Here is a 27844-nt window from a genome sequence, read left to right as displayed (position 1 = left end):
TGTAGTGCGCGCCCACCACTGTAGTGCGCGTGCACCACTGTACCGCGCCCACCACTGTAGTGCGCGCCCACCACTGTAGTGCGCGCCCACCACTGTACCGCGCGCGCACCACTGTACCGCGCCCACCACTGTAGTGCGCGCCCACCACTGTACCACGCGCGCACCACTGTACCGCGCGCCCACCACTGTAGTGCGCGCCCACCACTGTACCACGCGCCCACCACTGTACCGCGCGCGCACCACTGTACCACGCCCACCACTGTACCGCGCGCGCACCACTGTACCACGCGCGCACCACTGTACCACACACCCACCACTGTACCACGCGCGCACCACTGTACCACACACCCACCACTGTACCACGCGCGCACCACTGTAGTGCGCGCCCACCACTGTACCACGCGCGCACCACTGTACCGCACGCCCACCACTGTACCGCGCGCGCACCACTGTACCACGCCCACCACTGTACCGCGCGCGCACCACTGTACCACGCGCGCACCACTGTACCACACACCCACCACTGTACCACGCGCGCACCACTGTACCACACACCCACCACTGTACCACGCGCGCACCACTGTAGTGCGCGCCCACCACTGTACCACGCGCGCACCACTGTACCGCACGCCCACCACTGTACCGCGCGCCCACCACTGTACCACACACCCACCACTGTACCGCGCGCACCACTGTACCCCACACCCACCACTGTACCGCGCGCGCACCACTGTACCACGCGCACCACTGTACCGCGCGCGCACCACTGTACCACACACCCACCACTGTACCGCGCGCGCACCACTGTACCGCGCGCGCACCACTGTACCACGCGCCCACCACTGTACCGCGCGCGCACCACTGTACCGCGCGCGCACCACTGTACCGCGCGCCCACCACTGTACCGCGCGCCCACCACTGTACCGCGCGCCCACCACTGTACCGCGCGCCCACCACTGTACCACTCACCCACCACTGTACCGCGCGCACCACTGTACCGCGCGCGCACCACTGTACCGCGCGCGCACCACTGTACCGCGCGCGCACCACTGTACCGCGCGCGCACCACTGTACCGCGCGCGCACCACTGTACCGCGCGCGCACCACTGTACCGCGCGCCCACCACTGTACCAGTCACCTGTACCTCATATCACTGCACTGAGAGTCTGTACAACATCCTCTTCATGCTGTTATACAGCAGTCCTCCCTACTCCACTCTGCTCCACTGACTAGTGATCACTAAGCAGGGTTTATTTAACGCAAATGCCCTCTTTCCTTTGAGTTGGACTGTGCTATTCATTTTACCACTAGAGGGAGCCATTGTCTTATACTCATCCATGTCTTGGTATTTCCGTCTGTCTCTCTCTCTCATCTCTTTTAACTCTCTCTCTCTCTCTCTCTCATATCTCTTTTAACTATCTCTCTCTCATATCTCTTTTAACTCTCTCTCTCTCTCTCTCTCTCTCTCTCTCTCTCTCTCTCTCTCTCTCTCTCTCTGTGTGCAGAGTTATCTGTTTCTGCTCTCCTCGGACTATGAGAGGTGTGAATGGAGAGAAAGCATTCAGAAGCTCCAGAAGAAAGGTCAGACACACACACACTCTTCAGGCTTTGCCTGCGTTGTACATTTTGTACTCTTGGAGCATTACGTCTGGCTATCCCTGCCAGCTCCTGACTCAGACTTTAATTGGGAACTTGGAGTTCCCAGTTCAGGGGCTGATGTACCAGAAACACTGGCACGACCAGCAGGCAGAAAGAACAAGAGGCAGCTACCACAGATCTCCTTTGGAGCTTGTTGTTGAGGTGTAATATCTGTGTGTGTGTGTGTGTGTGTGTGTGTGTGTGTGTGTGTAGATCTCCAGTCATGTGAGCTGAGCACCGTAGAGCTGCAGGTCCTCACCAGCTCCTGTTTCAAGCTGCGCACGGTCCACAACATCCCCGTCACCACCAACAAAGATGGTGAGACACACACACTCCACACACGGTCCACAACATCCCCATCACCATGGACAAAGCTGGTGATATTCAGACACACACACAGTTTTCCCGGAAAAACACTGTCATGTCCCGGCACACTTCGGGATCCAGAGCCTCGTGGGCCAGAATTGGGGCAGGAGGCCGGTGGGCTCCGGGGAGTGCGCAACATGCGTTCTTATCTGGGTCTCCATGTGGAGCTCGCCAACCCTTGAATGAAGTGAAAACATTTCTCAGTGTGCCTTCCAGTTAGACAACATTGATCTTTTTTTTCTTGTGTGTGGAAACACCTTTGGGGTTTACCCACTTCCCCTGCTGGGATAAGCAGGCAGTCTCTCTCTGCTGTGTGGAAACCTGTTCAGCCGTGTAGTTTAACTGTAACTATAGCTCAGGTGGGCCAGGACGCTCAGTAAGAACCTCTTGCCTTGTTACTGGATAGCATACATACAACACACTGTTTGCACAAATGTCTACTTTAAATTCTCCTCTTAAATAGCCTCGGGGCTCGTGTAGTGTTAATGAAGGTCTGTCTCCCTATAGATGTATGCTGCTCTCATTGCATACATGCCCTCTGTTGGCTGTTGCAGGTATTGCAACACATGTATCCAATTAGGTTTTACAGTTGAGCTGCCTTATGTCTTGCAAGGGTAACGTCATAAAGAATATTTTGCTGCTAATTGGCTAGTCAGTTTAACTTCAAATTAACTTTATTTCCTTACTCAGACTAAAATTAGGCCTTTGAAGTTCAAAAGTGAGAGATGAAGTTGTGCCATAATCCATCTGTATACCCCTGTAGCTGTCCTGGTTATCTAAACGCTACTGGCAGGTACAGAAGAGCGTGATGTGTAGAGAGTGTTTCAGTGGGTGGCAATAGGTCTATGTGACCTTGTGATGTGTGGTATATCCCCCCCCCCCCCCCCACACACACACACGCCCCCCAATCCCGTGCTTTTCTGCACTGCTGTGAACCGAAGACCGGAGGGAGGAAGTGAAATAAATACCAGCTGCTGGAGGAATGTGACTTCCACCACCCCCGCATGGAGCCCAGCACTGGCTGGCAGAGCAGGCTCCAAACTGGGGGCCTTCATTACAGGAGCAAGGGGTGGAGTGTTGGCAAGCCACTCTGGTCCGGACCGCCGCTGGAATCTGGGTTGTGGTGGCAGAGTTGAGATGAAGTGGCAGGGCTTGGCAGCTCTGGCCGGTGTGTGGAACTACAGATGTCCCCACACTACTGGGCTTATGTGTGCTTGAGTATGAAGATCTTCATAGCCTAAGATCCCTCCAAACACACACACACACTGACACTGTGTGTTGGTCTCTCCTGTGTGTGTGTGTGTGTGTGTGTGTGTGTGTGTGTGTGTGTGTGTGTGTGTGTGTGTGTGTGTGTGTGTGTGTGTGTTTGTGTTTCAGATGAGGAACCTTCAGGCCTGTATGGTTTCCTCCATGTTATCGTCCATTCAGCCACCGGCTTCAAAGAGTCTGCCAGTAAGTATGCTGTGTGTGTGTGTGTGTGTATGCATGCGTTCATGTTTGTGTGTACGCACGTGTTCCTGTGTAGGCACGTGTGTGTGTGTGTGTGTGTGTGTGTGTGTGTCTGTTTGTTGATGTCAGTGTTGCTTACATCCATATGGCTCCCTGGACTGTCACTCTGGACAGAGCACCGCTAATTCACACCGTATGTCTGAGGTAAAGGGACGGTTGTGTTTCTTGTTCCTCAGGAGGCCAAACTAGCTTTATACACCCAAACCCATCTGATCGGATCGGATCAGTAGTTTACAGACCCCCAGTGCAGAGAGTGTGTGTGTGTGTGTGTGTGTGTGTGTGTGTGAGTTTGTTAAACCACAGGCTGGGTCCCTAGGGAGCATCTTCCACCTCATGCTGCACTCCTGCTGCTCCTCTCATGTTTCAGTAATGCTCCTTTAGTTGGAAGCCCCCTCACCAAGCACACACACACACACACACACACACACACACACACACACGCGCGCGTGTGCGCACTAATCGGCGCCTCGCTACAGGGCCAAACTGAGCAGCAGTGGAATCTGTAGGTGTGGCATCGCCCATACAGACCCGCCCCCCCCTCCCATATGCTGCGCTGGAGGATTGTGGGAAGTGACCCAGTTTGTGTTAACTGCAGTAAAGCTAAAACCTGCCTGGTCACTTGAACGCACACCCATGCTCCTCAAGTTACGCAAGTTCTATATACGACACCGACCCAAGAAAGGGGAAAGTTTTGGGTGACTTTAGAAGTGACTCCGGTTACCATAACAATGGATGTAATCCATGCAGCTCGACCGGAGGTTGCTGGAATGGGTTAGGAAACCGCCAGACTCAGCAGAGTATGACGAATGGCGGTACACAGCACACCGCAAAAAAAAAAGGACACCACCACCACTTTACATGCGAAGGGGTCCTGTTTCCAAAAATCATTTTCCTGAAACATCGGCACTGCCATCTTGAGGTCAGCGACTCGATGTGACAATTGTAACCATGACACCTGCGGTTTCCATGGCATTAAGCTCCATTTCTTGGTGGCTACATCCCCTGTGCAAATAGGAAGCACGTGCTTTGGGTAGGAGAGACTGTGTCTGAGATAACTAACTTCACATGTGATGGCCAGTCCAACTTATTTTCACAATGGCACGATACTGCATCCTTATTCAGTCAGTTCAAGGCTTCCCCCTGCACAGGTAGACATTACTCAATTATGCACTCATATACATGCCACATGAATATTCAAATGACTAGTAGCATTGGGAATATGTATGCTTTTTATTAGTAATAGTATTATGTAGAGCCCTATATAGTTTAAGTGAATTAGCCTAGCTTTAGCGGTCGCATATGGCGCCTGTAGATCAGATTGTCTCTGATAACAAGCAAGCATCTGTTTTAAAGTTCCACAATGTATTGCCAGGCAGATACTTCCTCTCAAAGAGGCCTGCTTTGAGTAACTGCTACACCGGCCACTTTCAAAAGGGGACATTGTATGTGTGAGTGTGTGTGTGAGTATGTGTGTGTGTCTGTCTGTGTGTGAGAGAGAACAGGCTGCTAGCACCTCTCTCATCCGTCCCCATTTTCCATCTTGCAAAACACCCATGGCTTTATGGGTGTCATGTGCACAAGCAAGTGTGTGTGTGTGTGTCCATGTGTGCGTGCGTGCACATGCAGTCGTGTGTCCCTTTTGATGGTGATTATTCTCCAAGTTATATGTAATTTGTGCGTGCGTGCATGTTCCTTTTGATGGTGATTATTCTCTAAGTTATATGTAATTTGTGCGTGCGTGCATGTTCCTTTTGATGGTGATTATTCTCTAAGTTATATGTAATTCGTGCGTGCGTGTTCCTTTTGATGGTGAATATTCTCTAAGTTATATGTAGTTTGTGCGTGCGTGTGTGTTCCTTTTGATGGTGATTATTCTCTAAGTTATATGTAATTTGTGCGTGCGTGTTCCTTTTGATGGTGATTATTCTGTAAGTTATATGTAATTTGTGCATGCGTGCGTCCGTGTTCCTTTTGATGGTGATTATTCTCTAAGTTATATGTAATTTCCACTTCCATTTGTTGTCTTTGTACTAAATGTTAGGGCTGCACAATATGCTGTTTGAAAAATTACTGCAGTTATTGCCATGGTGATAGTAATATTGCCGAGGCGTGCTTTTTTTCCAAATTGCAAAATTGTTTTATGTGATTTTATGCTCTGTAAGCATCCTGACCAATCAGGTGTTCCGGACAAGTGTTGTTTGGTTGTTTTGATGAATTACGGCAGTCACACAATCAAAAAAAAAAAAAAAAGGTCAAAGAAACATTCCACCACGTGGCAGACACACACACACACACACACCACACACATATCCAGCATTCCTGTCCAGTTGACTAGCACAGTCCAGCCTCACCCTTCCTGGTTGAGCTGACCCCCTGCTAGGAGCGAGTGTGTCTCACCTGTGTTTCAACGTCTCTCACACACACACACACACACACACACACACACACACACACACACACTCGCCCGAGCCTGTACCTGCATCTATGGCTCACTGCTGGACTCTCTCATACGCTGCCTCTATCGTGTATGATGTGAACGGTACACGTTTGTGTTTCAGTCTATTAAACTAGGGATAATAATATGTAATTCTTCAACATTTCTTGTTTATTGTGTGAATATTTAGTATATTTCTATACTTTTGCCATCTTTGTATCCACACACCTTTATGAATAGGTATAGGTGCATATGCAGTTTTACAGCTTCAGCAGTGGTTCCGTGCAGCTCTCCCAGCTGGTGTGAGAGAACAGGGATCTGACCTTGTCCCTCCCCCACCCCCCAACCCGATCCACAGGCCCTTGGTCCTCTGCCCCCAGCTTCCCGGGCATCCCGGTGCCCCTGCCTACCAGGCAGGCGGGCGAGCGGCAGCAGGCGAGGATTTCCATGCGTGTTTATCCTGTTCTGAAGAACTGGGTTTCTGTGCCCAACGCGGCTAAAAAAGCTTCCAGATCCCTCACACACCCGCAGGATGGGCAGAGCTGGTCCCCTTTCATCTTTTTGGGATTTGGAGCTAGGCTATGAGGGCTGGTGGAAATAGGACACACTCTCTCACACACACACACACACACACACTCTCACACACACACACACACTCTCACACACACACACACTCTCACACACACACACACACACACACACACACACACACACACTCACTCACTCACTCACTCACTCACTCACACACACACACTCACTCACTCACTCACTCACACACACACACACACTCACACACACACACACACATATCTATAACGCCATCCCCAGAATCCTGGTCTATAGATCTGCACTTTTTTTTAACATCCGGCAGGATCCAAGCTCATTGTGAGTGTGTGTGTGTGTGTGTGTGTGTGTGTGTGTGTGTGTGTGTGTGTCATCCGACTACACTGAGCAGGCTGTTCTCTTTCAGCCTCACCGTTACCTGGAAGTTGATCGGTGTAGCCCTAAGGGTCGGGTGTCGTTTGGGTTTTACCAGTCTTAAAATGATACTTTTATTTAGCAGTAGCAAAGTGACATGTAGTAATATGCCTGCAGCGTTGATTTGGAGTCATCGGCTAAGACACGTTTAGAGTCCATGTTTTCACTTCTTTAGAACAAAAGCAGCTATTGTTGCTAGCAAGCACTGGAAGCAACTCCTCTCAACCTGCTCAAACCGCCTCCAGGTTTTAATACCGGTCTTGCAGGGTAGCCGATGTGGTTTTGGACGCCGCATAACTCGCTGTGCCAAAGTGTAAAAGTGAATAAAAATGTCACCACCACAGGCAGCCACCTAGATGCGGTTTGAGCGTGTGGAAGTGAGTTTGTGGACTGTCAAGTTTTGTTTTAAAGTAGCAAAGATTTGCACTCTTAGCTGATGAACTGCATTTTGGGTAAGTGAAACCATGGCACTGAAATCTGTATTGCGATTCGGTCCAGTAGATACTGATCATATAGGAACCGGTGCCATATACTCTTCCCAGTACTAGAGGCCGTCGCCAGGTTTTGCAAGCTGGAGCAGACTATGCCATGTACTTCCTTAAGAGATTATGGTTGTGATTATTAAAGTAAATTAGTGTGTGTGTGAGTGTGACTGTGTGTGTGTGTATTACAGCCTTCTTTATCCCACTCTCCTTTGTTCACCCGCAATTTACTTCTGAAAGTATCGGTTAGCATTTTGATCAACACATGAACACTAGCCCAACTCTCACCGACACTAACGCGGTTTGCCCATGTGCAGCTGGGTTGAACGTCACTGCTGGTTCCTCCTGACCCTCTTCACACACTGCATAGGGTTTTCAGGTCAAATGTTACAGGGTGTAGCAATTTGTCATGCTGTCAGTGAGCCACACCCACTGTTGTTTTGCAGTCAATCAATCAAAAGGTGCATGTGCACTTATGTCTGTGTGTGCGCACGCGGGCGTGCGTTATTGATCAATTACAGTGACACGCCAGCGAGACAGAGACAGACACACACAGGAAATTGGCAACCTGCTGCTTCTCTATCTGCTGCGTAGCCCAGAGGGGGTTCATCGCTCACATGCACTTCTCCATGTTCCTTCCTTCAGTACTGACACATATGAATGCACTGGATAATTAATGGTCTTTACTGCACAATCTAAACTGGCATAGCCCACCGATATGTGAGTTTAGCCCACTGATATGTGTCCAGTAGATGTGTTTTTTCTTCTGCAAAAAAGAAATAAGATAAGAGATTGAGGATCAAGCTGTACTCAGATCTGCTGGATTGTTTTGTTAGAAATGGGAATCGATTGTGAATGCTTCCTTTGTGTGTTAATTTGCCTTGATCAGCTTTACAGAGCTTCCCTGTGGTATTTGCTGTGGCTGATGATGTCATCACTGTGCGCCCCTTCCCAGATCTCTACTGCACGCTGGAGGTGGACTCGTTCGGTTACTTTGTGAGCAAAGCCAAGACCCGCGTGTTCCGCGACACCACCGAGCCACACTGGAACGAGGCAAGCCTGATCCTCTCCCCCATCCCACCACCCTTAACCAATCAGGCGGAGCCGTTTTCACCCGAGCACCGCCCACACGTCACGTGCCCCGCCTCTTTTTCTCGCCTTTACCCAACAGGAGTTTGAGATTGAGCTGGAGGGCTCCCAGTGCCTGCGGATCCTGTGCTATGAGAAGTGCTACGACAAATCCAAGCTCAACAAGGACGACAACGAGATTGTGGACAAGATCATGGGCAAGGGCCAAGTGCAGGTAGGAGGGAGGGGCCTCTCTGGACAGGACTCCCACATGTGTCCTCATAGCAAAAAAAAAACCTTCCTCTTATTCTGGAGGGTGCAGCCCCATGGGATACACAGCGACGATGTCTGCTGAGAGTTCACACGTGGTCACCCGTTGCTGAAGACGCTGGTTTTTCGTGTGTTGCCCCCCCCACCAGTTCTTATACCACGTGAGAAACATCGTAGGTAAATACAGTAGGTGAACGTAGTGGCTGTTACTGACAGAGTTCTTCGAGGCAGAGAGAACTCCCTGTCAGTCTGGAGTTCGATGAGACGTAATGGTGTGCAACAGTGGAGTAGAGCAGAGAGCGCAGAGCGCAGCATGTGGAGCCGGCCCTGGGGGGCGTAAGAACATGCTTTCAGTGGGAAGACCCTCCCGTAGCGCGAGCGTGGGCCAGGCCAGCCAGCTTGGGGTAGGGGCGAGTGTCACTGACGCCCTTCCTGGGTAGACCTGTGTCGCCGCGGTGCTCCACCTCTCAGGCCCATGCTAAATTCCGCAAACGTTCCCTGCTGTGGTGTCCTCTTCCTCTTCCTCCTCCTCCTCCTCTATCTAGGGCAGAGCGTCGGCAGCCGGAAAGTGGGATGAGTGTAATTACTCTGCAGCCCCAATCAAGCTTCTGTTTGTCTCCGAGGGCCGGTAGCCAGCGGTGAGCTGCCAGCATCTCTCACCTAGCCTAGCCCCCCCCCCACACACACACACAAGAGGAGCTACGTGTGTCATGCCGGTGGGGTTTGGGGAGCAGAGGAGAGCCATGTCATTCAGAAAATAAGACAAGACACTGAAGGCTTAAACAGCGCTTTTAACATGAGCGCGGCGCACTGCTCCACATGTCACACACTTTATGCTTTTCAGGCTTCTGTAGGGATTTTTGGTGGATATGGAGGTGCAGTGTGTGTTTTTCATGGAGGAGGTGCAGTCAGTTGTCTTCATGGAGGAGGTGCGGTGTGTGCTTCATGGAGGAGGTGCGGTGTGTGTGCTTCATGGAGGAGGTGCGGTGTGTGTTCTTCATGGAGGAGGTGCGGTGTGTGTTCTTCATGGAGGAGGTGCGGTGTGTGTTCTTCATGGTGGAGGTGCGGTGTGTGCTCTTCATGGTGGAGATGCGGTGTGTGCTCTTCATGGTGGAGGTGCGGTGTGTGCTCCTCATGGTGGAGGTGCGGTGTGACCGCTCATGGTGTGTCCGGTCTGCCGGGCGGCAGGACTTGCACATTTAATCCGGGTTTGGGGTGAGTCCAGGCTGCAACGTAACACCTCCCCCAACTCCCTATATGTAATATACTAATATCACTAATGATGTCCTGGCTTCTCTGGATGACATACTCGAGTCTGCCACGTGTGTGTGTGTGTGTGTGTGTGTGTGAGAGAGAGAAAATGTGATATGGATGTTTGAACGTGATTACGTACTGCTCCAAACCGCTTGCTCTGCCTCCGGATCTCTGATCAATCCGCTTTTATTCCAGCGCTCTTCCAATCTCCCCCCTCCCCCTCCTTCCTCTCTGTGGCTTTGGCACCAGCACGTATGTGGCCATAAAAGAAGAACAAGCAGGGAACATCACTCTGGCAGGAAGCAGGAGGATATTTCCCCCACACGCGGACCCGGCAAGGCCCGGACGAGCGTAGCGCTCAAAAGAATGGGACGTGCTGTCCCGAAAAGCCCTCAAATGCCGAGGACGTGCAAACTCCAGGAGATTCATGGCAGGGAATATACCCGCAGAGAGAAAGGACTGTCATGTAGCGTTATCGGCTTGCTGGGAAAGCCATCTTGTTGCAATAATCGCAATTACCCTTAAGGCTCTCGAAAGCTGCGGCTTCCGTCAGATGTCGGCTGCCGGTAGTCCCCAGCGATGCAGCCTTTCCTTTGTTTAAAGTTTATACCATGTGTCTCAGCCTATAGATGACTGACTTGTAGTGTTCTGTCCTAGCACCAAAATCCTCTGCCAAATTCTCAAAACAAACTCAGCCAATTGCGTTGCAGTTGCCGCAGTTAGGCCCGTGCCACAAGACGCCTTTATTTCCCCATGGTGCCAATCAGAGCCCACTCAGTCTCCGCGTAAGTGATACAGTTGGGGCGTGTGAAACTGCAGTTCCGCTTACGGCCTGGGGCCCGGCCTGGGTTGCCGTGCGCCTGCGTCCGATACCATCTGACGCCGGCACCGCGCTGCTTCTTCAGGACCGTTCCTGGAGCTGGGAACGGAGTCCCTTGCGGCTGGGAGCTGCCATAGGCCCTCCGTGTTGTTTAGCGCTCAGGCGGTGGTGAAGGAGTCCAGCTTTTCTCTCTGTCTCCCCGGAGACGTCCCAGTGTAATGTCCCTCTCTCCGTCTGCAGCCTTAGAGGCCTTACATGGTCAAATCTGCATTTATAGCTCTTCACCGTGAGCCACGTCTTTTCAGTTAAGTGGGGGAAAACTGAGACGTTGTTCCTAGCTGTGAGGGGTCACGAGCTGTGAGACAATTGAACTAAATAAACAATGGTTTCTGTAGCCTCTTGCATGAACTAATCATATTATTTCTTCTGAGATGGTACCAGCCAGTCAGGACATTTCCCTGAACTTTGTGGCCAGCCACCACTGGGCTAATCATCTCCACTGATCCAGCTAGTGTGTTACAAACTGGTTTCTGAGGTCTCCCCCACTCAGCCTTTTTCTCGTCACATCGTGTTAAGGATGATGGAGCTTTAAAGTGGCCCTGAGGGGAGGGACACAAAGCACCCCACCCACGCCCACCCAAGACACTTTAGCCACCGATTAGCTTGTGGCCTGTCAATCAAATTCTGCAATTTCTTTAATCTGAGAATGGCATTTTATTATTAATTATGCGTAACTGCTAAGTTTGTATGTCCTCGTGGCATCTTCGAAGGTGCGGGGACACAGTGGCGCAGATCACGGCCCTCAGCCCTACAGCGGCGTTTATGATTTTAGTCACCAGCTCTCTCTAGTGGGTAGAGCTGTGTGTTAGCACCTGGAAGGTTGTGGGTTTGAATCCTGGCTCTGCCATGCAGCCACTGTTGGGTCCTCGTTCAAAGCCCTTAACCCCCTTACAGTGGCTGACCCTGCACGCCGACCCCAGCTTTCAATCAAGCTGGAATATGTGGGAAGAGCGTTTCATTGTACTGGACACGCACATGTGTATATGACAGAGACCTTCCATCTGGACTTTGCGGTTGTGCCTGTAGCTTGTAAATGGGATGTTTGGGTCACCCGCCTGTGGAGCGCAGGACTTTGCGGTGCGCCATGCTCTTGCAGAACCGTGGTGTCGTGACAGCGTCCTTCTACCATGCCCTGAGCCCTCAGGATAGTACCACGCCATATTCACTCCCTGTACGGAGGCCTGCTAGGGCCAAACGGGACCAAGAGCCCTTTCATCCGTCTAGTTAGCGTTCCAGCCTGTTCTTGGCTCCTCTGCTGACCAGGCTTCCTTTATAGCTCAGAGGAAGATCTGGTTTAAATCTTCCCCTGCGAGTGACAGGAGGCAAAGAACAGAGAGGGAACGGGAGTAGGAGGAGGGCAAAGCTCCTGGCGCTCCTCCCGGTGGAGATGCATACTGAAGTACAACCTCCGAGCCCTGTCACGTTTCAGACGCAGCCAGCATTCCTCCTTACCAGCCTTGTGTGAGACGTGGGACCTGGCTCTGTTCCTGTTCAGATGTTACCCCGACTTTGCCATGATCCCTGACTGTCCCGACGTTCTCCGCTGTCTCGCTCTAACGCTTCCAGTGTTGCCGTGCCTCATTATGGGTCCATGAACACGGAGTGTGTGCGGTCCTGCATGCGACATTGTGTGTGTGTGTGTGTGTGTAGTGTTTGGGGGGGGCTTCTAATGGGACTAATGTGGTCCACCATAAATCACAGTCGCTCCATCTGTCATGTGTTACACACACACACACACACACACACACACGCACGCACACACACACGCATGTATGCGCAAGCGCTGCCCCCAAAGGGAGAAGGAGACGAAGGAGGACCTGTCAGCTCCGACAGATGGGGGTTTTGGGGTGTACATGCATGAATACACACTACCTCTCTCTCAATCACAGGTGCACGCACACACATTCACCCCGTGGTACATCCTGACTAATTGGGGAGCCTGTGACTATGAATTATGCCATCCCATCTGATCTCCCCAAACCACAGTGTCTCTGCCTGTGTGTGTGTGTCTGTGTGTGTAAAGTGAAGCAATTCAAACAGTGCTCTCGCATCGAAACAGGTGAATGATTTTCTTGTCTAAGATTTTACACGAATCACTGTTTTTATTAGTCCTCACTGTAAAGCCTCAAGAGACTACAGCACCCACATACAGTCTCACACCTCTTACAGTCCTCTCTGTAATCCAAGATACAGTCTGACACCTCTTACATCCTGTCTGTAATCACAGATACAGTCTGACACCTCTTACATCCTGTCTGTAATCCCAGATACAGTCCGACACCTCTTACATCCTGTCTGTAATCCCAGATACATTCTGACACCTCTTGCATCCTCTCTGTAATCCCAAATACAGCCTTACGCCTCTTACATCTGTCGTCTGTGATCCCATTGTGTAATCTCCCCCACTTGAATGTTTCATCATGTGATGTACTCCCAGTCTTCCTTTATATTTAGGGCACTAAAAATATCTGTGATGCACACTGTCAGGCTCTAGTTGTGAAATAGATTGTGTTGGAGTATCTGGGCCATATTTGGTCAGGACCTCCTACCCGTGGACTCAGCAGGTTGTGGATCTGGTTCTAGTGGAGAAGGACAGACAGACATCGCTCGAGACGATACTGAACCCCGAACTTTAATTTTTTAATCGTCAAAATCTCCAGGCGGCAAACCCATTTTGAACCCGTTTCTAAGGTGGTCCGGCGTTAACCCTGAGGGTCAACGTGAGGGGTCAGCACTCCATCACACCAGCTGTGGGTGAAGAGACTAGGGCTGTGACTATCCCCTAAACAGTAGACAGCAGTGTATGTGTGGCTGTGTGTGTGAGATTGACTGACAGAGTGAGAGTGGGTGTTATCCGGAGGAATGTTGGAAGATGGCAATAGAGTTGCAGATGAAAGCGAGATGGAAAGAAACAGGAAGTGCTGTAGAGGGCAAAAGGTGACGCTTACGAAACGTGCGAGATGAAGGAATCCTCCCGCGTGGTAAAGAGCAGCTTACGCCATCGAAACGGAAAGATTCCAAGGACAAATTTTTAAAAAAGCAGACGCAATTGGAGGGAGGACGGGAGGTGACTCAGCTCCCTGACGGAGGAGTCGCGTGTCCTGCTTGTTTGGCTGGGAAACCGCCATCGTTCTCCCCCGAGGGTCACGGCAGCCGTGGCAAACGCGGCCAGCTCCAGATCGGCAGCCTGAATTGCAGTGCTGTAGCACTGTGTGTAAACCATTGATGTAGGGCAACTAGACACACACAGTCAGAGCAGTTAGGGTAACCGCTACCCACCGCTAGGCCCCCCCCCCCCCCCCACACACACACACCACAGAGAACAGCGTGAAGGGGGACAAAGGATGTAGGAGGAGGAGGTGGAGGAGGAGTTGGTGGGAGAGGTGAGCTGTGATGAGAGATGTCAGTATGTCACCATTATAAATCATAGAAGGTGCAGTGAGGCCTCCTGCCAGCACACACACACACACACACACACACACACACACACACAGACACACACACACACACACACACACTCACACACACACACACTCACACACACAGACACACACACACACACACACTCACACACACACACACACACACACACACACACACTCACACACACACACACACACACACACACTCACACACACACACACACACACACACACACACACACACACACAAGCGTGCGCAGCATGTGCTCACCCCCCTTCCCCAAATACACGCTGCTTCTTAGCTGAAGTCTTTCACGTTGATGAAATGTCCAATAACCTTCTCCTGGAGGAGGGTGTATGTGACAGGCGCAGACAGTAACGTGTGTACTGGTGCGTTATCGTCATGCAGTAATTCCCGCCAACGTGCATTTTCCTGCCTTTGTGTGGACTTTGAGGTTTCATCAGTGGGCTTCATGGCTACGTGCTTTAACCCCTCAGTGCTCCCGGCCAGTGTTCCTCACCAGGACGTGCCAGGCGGGCTCCAGACTCTCCGTGCGTTATATAACGCCACTGTGCACTTATGGTGGGTCAGAGCTGGTTTGAATCACACTCTTCAAACAGAGTACAAAGCATCACATATCTCAGTCGGCTTCAGTGCTGTGTGTGTGTGTGTGGATGTAGATGTGTGTGCGAAGTCCACGGGCTCACACTTGACCGGCAGGTCTGTGTTCCAGGGATGGCTTATGTTGCCGGAGCACTCCCCTTCTTCCCCGTAAGAGTCCCCTCTCGGAGGTACACGGCCGTCTCCTCTGTGTGGGAGCAGCAGAGCTGAGGTCTTTTCAGGCCTGCTCTCTTCAGCTAGGTGCTAGAAAGGAGATTGATGACGCTAATCACAGCACTGCTGGCAGGTCTGCATTGTTTGGTGTGTGTGTGTGTGTGTGTGTGTGTTGCATGCGTCGAGTGTTCAGGTGTGTGTTTGGCTGCTTTGCTCTGTGGGTGCCAAAACAACCTTTGCAAATAGCCAAGGTTAGACCAGCGGCACAGCATGGGAGAGGAGAGCTAAGCACAAGGAGGGGAACAGGTCACCATATTAACCCAGCCAGAGGAACCTCTCCCCTCTCCTCTGGAGCTATAGCAGCACACACACACACACACACACACACACACACACACACACACACACACACACACACACACACACACACACTAGGCTTTTGCTAGGCTGTTAGAGTTCAGATGAATAAGATCCCCTCCCCTATCGCCACCTTCAGTGGCTTTAGCCCCTCCCCCATCGCCACCAGCAGTGGCTTTAGCCCCTCCCCTATCGCCACCTTCAGTGGCTTTAGCCCCTCCCCTATCGCCACCTTCAGTGGCTTTAGCCCCTCCCCCATCGCCACCTTCAGTGGCTTTAGCCCCTCCCCCATCGCCACCTTCAGTGGCTTTAGCCCCTCCCCCATCGCCACCAGCAGTGGCTTTAGCCCCTCCCCCATCGCCACCAGCAGTGGCTTTAGCCCCTCCTCTTTAGCTCATTGGGGATGAAACATGCTGTCACTCTTCCGGTTCTGTTCTGCTCCAGCTTTCATTTGCATCTCTTTCTCTCTCTCTGTCCAGATCATGTCATGGATTTTCTTGAAACAAATCATGTGAAAAAGCTCAATTTCATCACTTTTGCAATTCTTTGTCTCACCACTTGTTTGTTTTTCACAGAATTGGCTTGAAATTAGGATTCGATATGGTTAGAGTTTGAACTGAACATCCAAGAAGCCCCTAAGGATCATTTAAAATTTGTATTGATGTAAATATTTGTTTCTGGATTTTTTTACAGTAATCAAATTAACATAAATAATTTAAATCCAAACAAAGCATCTAATTTTCAAAAGTTAATATTACATAAGTTAATATAACACTAGTTCTATCACATCTAGAAGTTATTTGGTGCTGCATGAAAAATTGAGTGTCTGAAAAATTGAGTGCCGAATATAGCTGTGGAGGTGAAGAACTAAAATATATATTTTCCCAAGAAGGATTATTACAATTTCCTAGAGACTTTTTTATGGGAAGGTGTTAATATTCATGGTCAGCATATAAAAGAGTGTCCTTTCTTGCTCTTCTCTCTCTCTCTCACTCACACACGGAATAATACTTTAAAACAAAGGACCAGCCACAAATCTGCTCGTAGAAATAGTGTATTATCTCAAACGTTTTCAAGCCTGTAGTTCTGTCTCTCCACAAAACACCTCAAGCTTTATTTGAAGTGTCCTGATGAACACGAACACACACACACACACACACACACACACACACACACTGTCGTTACTGTAAAGAAAACAGAAGTAATCTCCACTCTGGAAAGCCTGCAGTCTCGTCCTGGCGTGAGACCTCGTTTCCCTGGGTATGTTTCACCACCGTCCAGAGAGGAAGAGCAGGAGGAAGAGGAGGAGTGAAAGGTTACAGCCCTCAGTCTCCTGCTCACGCTGCCTGCACTCACTCAGGAGTTTGACAGAAATGTCAGTGGAACATTTTCTCCTCACCTTTAAATACCACTCACCCTTCACACACCCCCACCACCCACCCCAGCGTAGGCCCCGCACACCAGTTCACACTCGCTGTCTCTGCCCTGCCAATTAATCCAGGCGTATCTATCGCAGTGAGATTTATGCAGCCGACCTTCACGATTGTCGCCCTTCCGTGGTCCGATGTGGTGCGGCCGGGTGCTGTTGCGGAGCTGGAGCGCGCAGCAGATTTATGTAAATGTACAGCACAGCTGGCATTTGTCTGCCGCGTGCCACCGCGAGAGCTCTCCGTCTCGTGCATGCACGCACACTCATGTCGCCGTGGCAGTGGGTCTGGGGGTCTCGTGCTGGAGCGTTACTGCCTTCTGCTCTCGCCTGAGCCGCTGATCTGGGGTCAGTGATGAGGCGTGGACTAGAGGACTAGTGGGGCAAAGCCTGCCTGGCTGCTACTGGTTTTCTGGGACGTATGAGTTATTCTTTTCGGTGTGTGCCTCTCACTCACTCACTCACTCACGCACGCACGCGCACACACGCGCGCGCGCGCGCACACACACACACACACACACACACACAAAGCAACAAAAGTAATAATGCATTTTAACTTGCAGTCTAAACAGTCGCTTGCATTTAACATATTGCTGTAATTTACTAGTGCTTTTACTGTGTGTGTGTGTGTGTGTGTGTGTGTGTGTGTGTGTGGGCTCAAACAGAGTTGGGCGGAGCACCTCTGTACGTTTTGGCTGGTATGTGGCCTTGACTCTGACCTGCCTCATTAAGAGTGTGCCTGCACACACTGCACTCATTAATTCATTGTGTTTCACTCATCCTGCTCCATACACATTCGAACCACACAAACCAGGATCACATGGAAGTGCGTTACTTACACGTGTGTGTGTGTGTGTGTGTGTGTGTGTGTGTGTGGAGGTGTAGCTGTGGGTTCTGAATGAGGATGAGCAAGGCTCTGTACTGCTGTCTGCACTTAACCTGCCCTAATACTTTGCCCTAATACTTTGCTTCCTGTATTTCATTCATGACCATAGCAACCTAATTATTTTCATGTGAAACACACACAACTTTCTGTTTTCGAGCTCAGTGGTAGTGTTCTCACCTCTGCCTTGGTTGCTTTCAGCCCCTGGCAATTACCTTAGCACCTCTTAACAGCAACCTTTACCTCAAGTACTGCCCTGCTGCATGCGTGCATATGTGCGTGCATGCATTCATGGGTGTGTGTGTGTGTGTGTGTGTGTGCAAGCATGGGATCGTGTGTGTGTACATGCACATGCTTGCATGCTCGAGTTGAAGATGGGTTATGAACCACTCTGGGAAGAGTGCTTTTCCTTACGGTTTGCTGCCATGGTTACCAGATACGTTGGTACCTGAGCTCTGTCTGAAAGGTGATGAAGAGAAACAGGAACACAGTCAGTCTTCTGTTTCTTCTTTACTTTCTCTGGGGTCCAGACCGTGTTCCTGTTAGCTCACTGTTACATAACCAGTCGGTCAGAATGTACTGGAACACAGCACTGCTCCAGCTAGAGCCCAGAGCTGTGCGTGCGTGCAAGTGTGTGTGTGTGTGTGCGTGTGCGTGTGTCACCTTTAAAAGAAAGCACAGGAATGCACTGCTCTGGATTTGCTGTTTGCATCTTGGAGAGAGCAGTGATGTACGATGAAGAGGTAGGGCGAGGTAAGGAAATGTTTACACACACACACACGAACGTGCACGTACATGTTAAAGTAGGGTCTCTCTTGCCCAAAGATGTTCCTCCTCAGTCTGCGTCTCTCCCTCGCTCTTGGTGTGTGAGACCCATCGGTGCTGTGTCTCTGACCCTACTGATCACCAACACGTGTTTCCATACGGCCGGCCTGTGGACCAGTGCAGCCTGCTGTCCCTTTGTTCTCTTGGCTGTCTTCGGCTAGCTAGACTAGATTGTTCTGCCTTTTGGCGGATTTTCTGATTTCATTCGTGAACGTGTTGGACTCTTGTGGGTGCGCACGCATGCTGTAAAGATCAGAAAAGATCTTCAAAGATGCACAAAGATCTTAGTCAAAGCTGAAGCAACAAGTCGAATCGTAAAGCTAGCAGATAGCACATGTCCGTTTCCTCTGTAAATGCTGTTATAGCTTCCGCACATAACTGGTTTGATCGCTGCGCGTGAGGCGCCGTGGCTTTCCCGCATGCGCAAGAAAGAAACAGAGAAACAACGAGTGAGAAGGAGCGAAGGATGAAGGGTGATGTTAAGTGCGGTAGGCGTGCAGGGTATTCCGGACTCCAGCTGCCTCCTGCACTAACGATGATGGCCTCGTTTTTGGGCCAGGCTGACACAGCGCAGAGAGCGTGTGGTAACGATTGGTTTGTGCACTGTCTGGGCCGCAGTGATATTGTCCCCACCTCCCTACCCAACCCCCCAACGTAGCGAGACTGTGTAGTGTTGCACTACCGTGGCTTGAGATGCTGATGGAGAAACCGAGAACAACGGCTACAGCCAATCGCGAGCGTTACCGTTCCGAAAACGCTCGTCGTGCGAAGCTGGAATTGTGAGCGGAACGCAGTGGTGTAAAACGAACCTGCATGCCATCGGTAACGCGCTTGCGGTTTAGTCGCGTGTTTCCTCATTGGCCTGCTAGCCAGTTGTCTTAAGTGCCCCGCGCAGGGTTACTGCTGTAGTCCGAACGTCCCTTTTAACGGAGGCTTTGGCCTAGGGGATGCAGAGAACCCTCTCGGTCTTGACTTTACGACCCTGGTCGAATGTTGCATCCCCCCAGCGCAACCGCACACACTCGCCAGCCTTTTTGCTTCTGTCATTAGCACCCCTGACATCTCTTCTCCCTCCCACCTCTGAATTATTAACTCCGCTTGGTCTCCTAAGCCCCATGGCCCGAGCAGAACTGGGTCACGGTGCACACACTTGTGTTGGGTCACACGTGACAGCCCTGATAAAAATACCAACGTTAGACATGCACAACTACGTGATGTGGCTGTGGGAAAAGCCCGCGGCCCACTTCGCCAGCGCCACTCATTCAGGCCAGCGGTTCTGACTCCTGTCGCGCTACTGCATACAAGTTTAAGCAGGACTGAGCCCCTATGGCATTACACTGTAAAGGGTTCTGGTGAAATGCCTCTGTTTTTTAATGAGACCCCTGTCGTGCCTCCGTGTGTCATCAAAATGCATTTTCACAGGATGAACAGACTCTTAGAACTCCTCCTTGGTGTGTTTCAGAGACAGACAAGGCTGATGTATGCTGGGATCGTGTGGTGTATGCTGGGATCGTGTGATGGAGTGTGTGGGCCTTTTTCTGGAATGCGAGCGGCTGTGTTTGAGTGCACATACATTTGTGCACACCCAGAAACATATGGCTCAAACCATTTACTTCTTACTACCATCCGGATGTTTACCTACTGAAATCTTCATGGTATGTGGAGAGAGGGAGAATGTGGAGAACACGGAGAACACTTTCATGTTACTGTTGGCCATCATCTGGATCCGAGTTATTGAATTTCCTCTTCATGGGTGTACGTGTGTGTGCACGTGTGCACATCGTGTGTAGGACAGTAAAAAGACTTTTTGTTTGTGTAAAAAGAGGCCAAGGGAAAGACTGATTTATTTACTTACTTACACACACATTTATTTACCTCTCAGCTATGTTGTCGTGTGTGTGTGTGTGTGTGTGTGTGTGTGTGTGTGTGTGTGTGGAGACACACACAGGGCCCCTCCCTCTACCAGAGAGCTACCTCTGTCTAAGGAGCTGGTGTTCACCCCTGAGCCTCTGTATGGAAGGGTGGGGGAAATTCCAGGTCACTGGTTCATAATTGAGAAGAGGTGGGTGGATGTGTGTGTGTGTGTGTGTGTGTGTGTGTGTGTGTGTGTGTGTGTGTGTGTGTGAGAGAGATCGATAGATAGATCCACACTATTCCAAAGCATCTTTTGCCCTCCTGGAGCCAACTTATTTTATGTAACTATAAAACGCAGAATAAAGAACAGCACCACAATAGCGGGGCACACCACACCCACTTTATACATACTATGGCTGTATGACATGGCAGTGGTGTGACTATATCAGGCTTGACTGTGTTGGAGGGGTTTGTAATCTGCTGCATGGGCTGTGGTTCCCCTCCCACAGTGCTCCTGCGCTCGGTGTGGCCCGTGGGTCTGATTTAACCTTCAGTGAAGTCTTGTGGTCCTGCCTGACAGCCCTGATACTGTCAGTGACAAATACCATCTGGATTGTCCTTGTAGTATTTGGCCTTTGGCCCACCACTCATACGACATGTCAACACGCCGCTGAAAACGTTTGGAGCTCTGCTTTGGATGACGTTTTGCACTTTGGCACATCACTTTTTATTATGAAATAAAAAAATGTTACATATATTAATATTAATTAAATATTAACATATGATACTTTTAATATCTAATGTTAATGTAATGATCACCATTAAAATACAGTACCTTGTGTTGGGTGTTGCAGCACTTCCACAGAAGTCGCGGCCTGGCTGGAAGGTTTGGGGTGGCAGGTTCAGTCTGCAAGAGTGGTGTAGCTCGCCTCACCTCGCCACGCCTCGTGGCACGCCGAAACCAAAGCTCTCTTCCTAAACGGCCTCTGCAAGAGGAGCTGCATGAATAAAACACCTACCCCCCCCCCCCCCCCCCGAACTAGAATCCTCGCATCTCTAGTGCAGTGCGGCTGATCAGATCGATCTTGCGTCGTGGATAAGCGTCATGTGCTCTTTGCGCCCTGCCCCCCACCCACCTTGGCACAAGATGAAGTGCTACTGTAAACATGATTGCCATGGAAACCCTGCCACTTTTAGGGCGGCGGCAGCAGCCGATGCCCATGCCTATGACTGGCCAAAGCTATAAACCGACAAACTAGGGCTCGCACACCACACACACACGCACACACACACACACACATACTCTGGAAAGGCTTGTCTCTATGCTAATGGCTGATGCGCTTCCTTTTGTTCTTGAAGTCATGAAGCATTTGATCTGAGATTGGCTTTCCCTTTCCCAACATGAAAGGCAGGCAAGCTAATGCAGACAAGCCCTCAGCTTGTCTCACACACACACACACACACACACACACACACACACACACTCCCACTCAGCATTTCAGCCTACACATGAAAGACCACCCCCTCCAGCTGTCGCGCCCCCCCCCCCGCAGCCGTCTGGGTGTCGCCCAGGTCCATCAGCGCTGTGTGCAGCGCTGCGCCGTAGAGAAGTAGGTCAGCCGTCCGTCCTGTTGGCTGGAGAGGAGAGTAAATACGGGCGCGTGGTTTCAGCGCTTCTGTCGTGGCACTCTCTACTCTCACTCCGACAGTCTTCTGTTTCTTCCTGAGCGTCGCCGTCGTACCCTCGCAGTGGGGAAGGATGAAGCCGTTCTTCTAAACGGCCGGCTAATGTTGACGTGTCCCCGAGATGTAGTTAACACTCATGATGTCTCCACTTAATCTGTCTGTAATGTCCATAAATGAGTAAGTGACCTCTAACAGCTGTTTAAAGAGGCTGCTGAATGTGTGTGTATATGTTTGACTGTGTGTGTGCGTCTGCGAGTCCTAGATTATTTTGGCGTTCCACGTCTGTTCTGAAAGCACAGAACAAACAGCAGCCAAGTCAATGCCTTCTCACCCGCCCCCTGAACACTGCCGGGGAGAGCCCAGCCTTCACTCAGCCCACTGGGCCGGTCAGGGCCACAGGCCCGGGCCCCCTGGCCAGGAGAGGGGATTCTTTCTCCTCCTCTCTCCCTCTCTTTCTACCTCACTCACTCGCTCTCTGCGGCGACGTGAACTACACCCACGATTGCAGGCCAGCTGCACTTACACGCCAAGCGTGGTTTCAAACAAATGTGACGCAGTAAATATGACGTGTGGTCATGATTTCCACTCCACATGACATCCGCGCGCGCGTGCGTGTTTAAAAGAACCTTTATTCAGATGTAGTCGTTAAGTCCAGAAATACGTATAAATATAAATATAAACAATATAAATAATAAATTTAGACAGAGACACTGAGTCTTACACCGTTATCGAGTGTCTGTTTCTTCTTTTCTGCTTGTTGTGCCGCGAGAGAGTGGAGTCTGTCGAAGGTCTGATCCGTGCAGTCCAAAGCACGCTGAAGCCTTCCTGAGGCCTTACACCATTTGGGAAAATGTTTCTTCTCATCCCAGCATGGCACACCAAGGGAATGTCCACGGTGTCAGAGACTCGGAAGCTGGAGCTGGCCTCTCCCAGCAGCCGTGCCAAACAGGGAGAGAATAACAACACACTGTTCCCAGAAAGGGGTATCCCCTACCACGATGGGCTGGCACGTCCTGGAACGTTCTACCTGGAGTGTGTATCCATACGTGTGCTGCCGTTTGAAGCCTCTATTCCGTCTCATCTGCGATCAGTTTTTTTTTTTTGTTGTTGTTTTTTTTTTTCTTTTTCTCTGAGCCTCCCTTTCGGTCCACCCCCCCCCCCCCCAACATTCCTTCCCTGAAAACGATGACGCACGCGAGAGTACGATGCCTCATCGCCGCTTTATCTGGATTTTACAAATGCCCCAGACTTCCGTCTGCAGTGAGGCACGTACCCCAGACTGAGAGGAGCAGCTCCGGTCTGCAAGGTGGAGGGGGGGGCGATTGCGCCAACGTTCACGACTATAATGATTCAAAAACATGGTTCTCATCATGGAACAATGTGACGTGTGTCTGTCTCGAAACACTCAGCTGTGTGTCACACCGTGGACGGTATCAGCTGTCTGTCTCTTATCAGGTGCTTGACCAGTGCTGGGACAGCTTTAGGAAGTGGAGCCGCCAGTCTCGCGCACCTGTCTGTTGCCAGCGCGTGCTGCTGTGATAGCGTGTTCAGGTCATGGGCTGCCTGGACGGATTTATGTTCATACATAACAAGATCTACTGCATGTGTAATAACACACACACACACACACACACACACACACACACCTGTCATAGTGTAGACTGGGTGTCTGGGTGCACGTTTAGTAACACATGCTGAAGTCTGTAAGCTCTGCTTGGAGTGGTAATGTGCTTTCTTGCCCTCAGTGGAGGGGGCTGGTGAAGCCATCTTTCAGGGCGATACCACGTCATGTTGGTGTAGTAAAGTTACTCGCCGTCTTGATGAATGTTGGCCGTGCTGCATTATGGGTACTGTAGTTCAAGCTTCTAGGCAGCTCTGCATGGCGCTTCGAACATTCCGGTTGGGGTTCCCCTCCGGTAGCCCTTGCTCGCTCCCCGTTCTCATGTAATATGAACGCCATCTGGAGAGGAGGTGAAGACCAGGAGGAAACATCGTAACGATCTGCTGGAAACATGTTGGATGGATGAGCAGAATGTTCATCTGCAGTTTAGCGTGGACGCAGAGAGCCCGGTGCAGACGGAGGGAAAGCCTGCTCACACACACACACACACACACACCTCCTGTACACAGACTATCAATATTAAGTACTGAGAAAACATCTGGAGGCAGTGCTGGCTTGACTGAGAGAAAGAGGAGAGGAGGACACAGGCTAGTTAATATGTTCAGTGTGTGCTCAGTGCGTGCTCAGTCCAGTGGTTTTGTTCTTTGTTTGGTTTCAGTCTCGGTGCTGTAGTGCGTCTGAGTCCGAGAAAGTGGGGCCTGTCAAAGTTGTGTCTCCTTGTGATGTATGGTTAGGTCAGGGTATTTTCAGCTCGGTCCTACAAGTATATTCTTCTCTCTCTCTCTCTCTCTCTCTCTCTCTCTCTCTCTCTCTCTCTCTCTCTCTCTCTCTCTCTCTCTCTCTCTCTGTTGCCTGCTGTTGACAGAGGCATCTTTACCCCTCCCACCTCTCTCTCTCTCTCTCTCTCTCTCTCTCTCTCCTTAGCTCTCTCTGTCTTTCTCTCTCCCTCCTCCCCCTCTCTTTCTTCCTGCCCCCTCCCCTCCTCCTCCTCCTCTCTCTCTCTCCCGGCGTTTGCCTCGCTAGAAATCAGATCGCGAGCCGTGCGGAGCTGAGCGGAGCACAGAGATGCCGGCCGCCGTGACGGCTCTTCCTCTCCTTTCCCTTTCTCTATTCTCACTCTTTTCATCACTTCATCCTACGAGACAGGCTTCACAGGACTACAGGTTGCCTTCATCCTAAAACAGCCTCCGATTCTGGCCGCGAGGAATTCCGGAACTTCTCGGTCGGATTCTTACCATAGCTGGAACTTTCTCCTCTTGGTTGGTTGCTTTTGTTTTTTGGAAACCTTTGGAGGTCGACAGCCGCCACCACCGCTAACACACACCCCCGCCCCCTCAGCCTAGCGTGTGTGCGCGTGCGGCGGGATGACGGAGGTGGCCGTGACGGACTGCAACCTGAACTCAGTGTGCCAGCATCTGGAGGAGCGCTGCTGCGTGGAGGATCAGCCGGCCCGGAGGACCTCTAGCACGGGCGCCAAGCTGTGGGGGCGCGTGCGGAACAGACTCCTCCGCCAGAAGGTCCTCACGCCATTCCTTTATTCCTCTCCCTTGCTCTCTAGCTCTGCGTCAGGCGTCTTCGTCACAGGGCTCTCCCCCTCTCTCTCTCTCTCTCTCTCTCTCTTTCTCTCTCTCTCTCCCTCTCTCTCTCTGGGCTGTAGCGTGGTGGTGTTCTGCTCTTTCTCTTTATTGGCCTCTCGTCTTCCTCGGTAGTTTCAGGGGTTTGTGCGAGGCTAAATCTTCACAGATGTTTGCTTGCATGCCCGTGTGTCGCACAGAGCGCAGAAAGATCATTGGCTCGTTTTGGAGCAACAGTCCATTTCAGTGACTTGTAGTCCTGACCCCTGTCTCTTCACTTGGGGATCTGACAGCGCTAAGTAAAACGCTCTCTAAACCCTCTCTCCTCTCGTGGTGTCGTGTGCGGTGCCTCTGCTGTGTGGGGGTGTGTGTGTATAATGCGTGGACTGTGTGTGCTCTCAGCAGTATGAGTGTTCAGACTGTTTATGGTCAGGCTGGTGGTGACCTGCAGTTTGAGGTTAATTATCACCCTGAAACCTAGTGGGCTGTGAACCAGTTTCCCCTTCCAGTGAAACCCACACTCACAAATCTAAAACACACACACACACACACACACACATATGAAACACACCACAGGCTTTAATTTTAATTTTATGCACAGGCACAGTTGCACACACACACAAACACACATGCGCACACACACGTGCATGTGAAACACACCAAGAGCTCATCCACACCACAGGCTTTAATTTCTGTCTTTATGCACAGGCACAGTTGCGCACACACACGTGCGCGCACACACACACACACACACACACACACACACACACACCTGTTCTGCATGAGGGCAGGTGATTTGCTTTCTCACTGCCAGCAGCTGCTGTGCTCATGTCCCAGTTCAAATCTCCTTACACACCCTCGCTCCATGTGTCTCTCTCTCTCTCTCTCTCTCTCTCTCTCTCTCTCCCTGTCTCTCTCTCCCCCTCTCTCTCTCTCTCTTTCTCTCACTCTCTCTCTCTCTCTCTCTCACGCATGCACGAACACTGTCCTTGTCCTTCTAATGAAGCTCAGCTGTACCCAGATCTGTGAGGTATAATGATGCTCAGGCGATGCCTTCTGTCTCAGGTGTGGGATGGGAAGACCAAGCGTGTGTGTGTGTGTGTGTGTGTGTGTGTGTGTGTGTGTGTGTGTGTGTGTGTGTGTGTGTGTGTGTGTGTGTGTGAGAGAGAGAGAGAGAGAGAGATTGGAGCACTTGTCAGGATGTGCCAGATAAGCTCCACTAACTCTGATCCTGTGGCTGATTCAGGACCAGTCCGGTGGGGGGGGGGTGAGCAAGGTTCCCATAGCTTCAAACCACCAACCTGATCTCAGATCTGTCCTGTTAATGTACTGTTGTGCTGCACCTGATAACTACAGCCTTGTGCTGATGCAGCAGTGTTTTAATCAGCACTAGGTCACATGTGGATTAGCCCAAGATTAGACACGGAGTATTAATGCACATGAACACACACACACACACACACACATACACACACACACACACGCACGCACACATTCATGGCTACGAACATCACTCATAGTATTGACTGGATCTTAAAGTTGCCACATCTCTCCTCCCAGTAGACGGTGAGGAATCAGTACGTGTCCCTCAACAGCCATTTCTGCTTGTTCAGGCGGTTCTCTCTGTCTCTCCCTCTCTCACGCACATGCACGCTGTCATATCCCACTGGCTGTTTTGGCTGTTTTATGTATGCAGTCTCACTTAATAGTAACAAAGCAGATGGCATGTCTTGAATTTTCGGTAGGATGAACTGTCATGTTTGCATACATAGACCCACACACACCTCTCTCTCTCTCTCTCTCTCTCTCTCTCTCTCTCTCTCTCTCTCTCTCTCTCTCTCTCTCTCTCTCTCTCTCTCTCTCTCTCTCTCTCTCCCTCCACCTTCTCACTCCATCTCCATTCCCTCTCTGGCTCGCTTTGATGGGCCTGAATGGCTCTTTGAGGCAAAATAGTTGTGTGTGTGTGTGTAGGTGCGTACAGCTGAGCACCGCGATGAATGACTTCTCCGTCTCCCTGACCCGGTCACCACGTCTGACCATCACAGACCTGCATTCATTCACCCCGTAGCTGGAATTACACCCCAGCACCTCAACTTTAAACCCCACTTACACGCAGGAGAGAGAAAGAGGGGCAGAGAGAGAGAGAGAGACAGAGAGAGACAGAGAGAGAGAGAGAGAGAGAGACAGACGAAGAATTTGGACGAGCAAATGTATTGGAAGACTTCCAAAAGCAAACATAGAAAACTCATCAAACGTCGTCCTTTTCCACGTTGAGCTCTCACACTTCTCAGAATGGCTGCTGGTCACTTCCACATGATCCGCGGAGTTCCAACTTCGCATGCTCATTTCTTAATGTTCGATGAAACGCCCCCCCTCCCGTTTTAAAGAGCGAAAAGCCAGCCAGCTCCTAATGGCATAAAATGAGGGTCGTTTGATGCCCCCCACCTCCCGTGGGTCTCACACACCTGGCCGCACAGCCCTGATGAGACATCCTTGATCGGGGCTAATTAGGTGGACGAAGGGGGGGGGGGGGGGATCTTGG

General features: G+C 50.9%; 1 protein-coding gene across 6 annotated transcripts in view; it reads left to right on the top strand.

The window, feature by feature from the left end:
• The window catches only part of abr (ABR activator of RhoGEF and GTPase), a 101193-nt gene that overhangs the window by 62469 nt on the left and 10880 nt on the right, over positions 1–27844 (top strand). For 5 of the 6 annotated variants that reach the window (XM_081719624.1, XM_035527716.2, XM_035527717.2 and 2 more), the window contains 5 exons: positions 1506–1581; positions 1852–1956; positions 3382–3456; positions 8363–8460; positions 8579–8710. In XM_081719624.1, the coding sequence (XP_081575750.1) occupies positions 1506–1581; positions 1852–1956; positions 3382–3456; positions 8363–8460; positions 8579–8710 (486 nt within the window). Of the gene's footprint in view, positions 1–1505; positions 1582–1851; positions 1957–3381; positions 3457–8362; positions 8461–8578; positions 8711–24741; positions 25246–27844 lie in introns of those variants that run through there. The other variant, XM_035527720.2, reaches the window with a different exon arrangement.

The sequence above is a fragment of the Electrophorus electricus genome, chromosome 8 (genome assembly GCF_041902795.1).
Source record: "Electrophorus electricus isolate QZ-2024a chromosome 8, ASM4190279v1, whole genome shotgun sequence".
Classification (NCBI taxonomy): domain Eukaryota; kingdom Metazoa; phylum Chordata; class Actinopteri; order Gymnotiformes; family Gymnotidae; genus Electrophorus; species Electrophorus electricus.
Note: the sequence above shows the minus strand (reverse complement) of the source record. Positions and strands in the feature narration are given on the sequence as shown.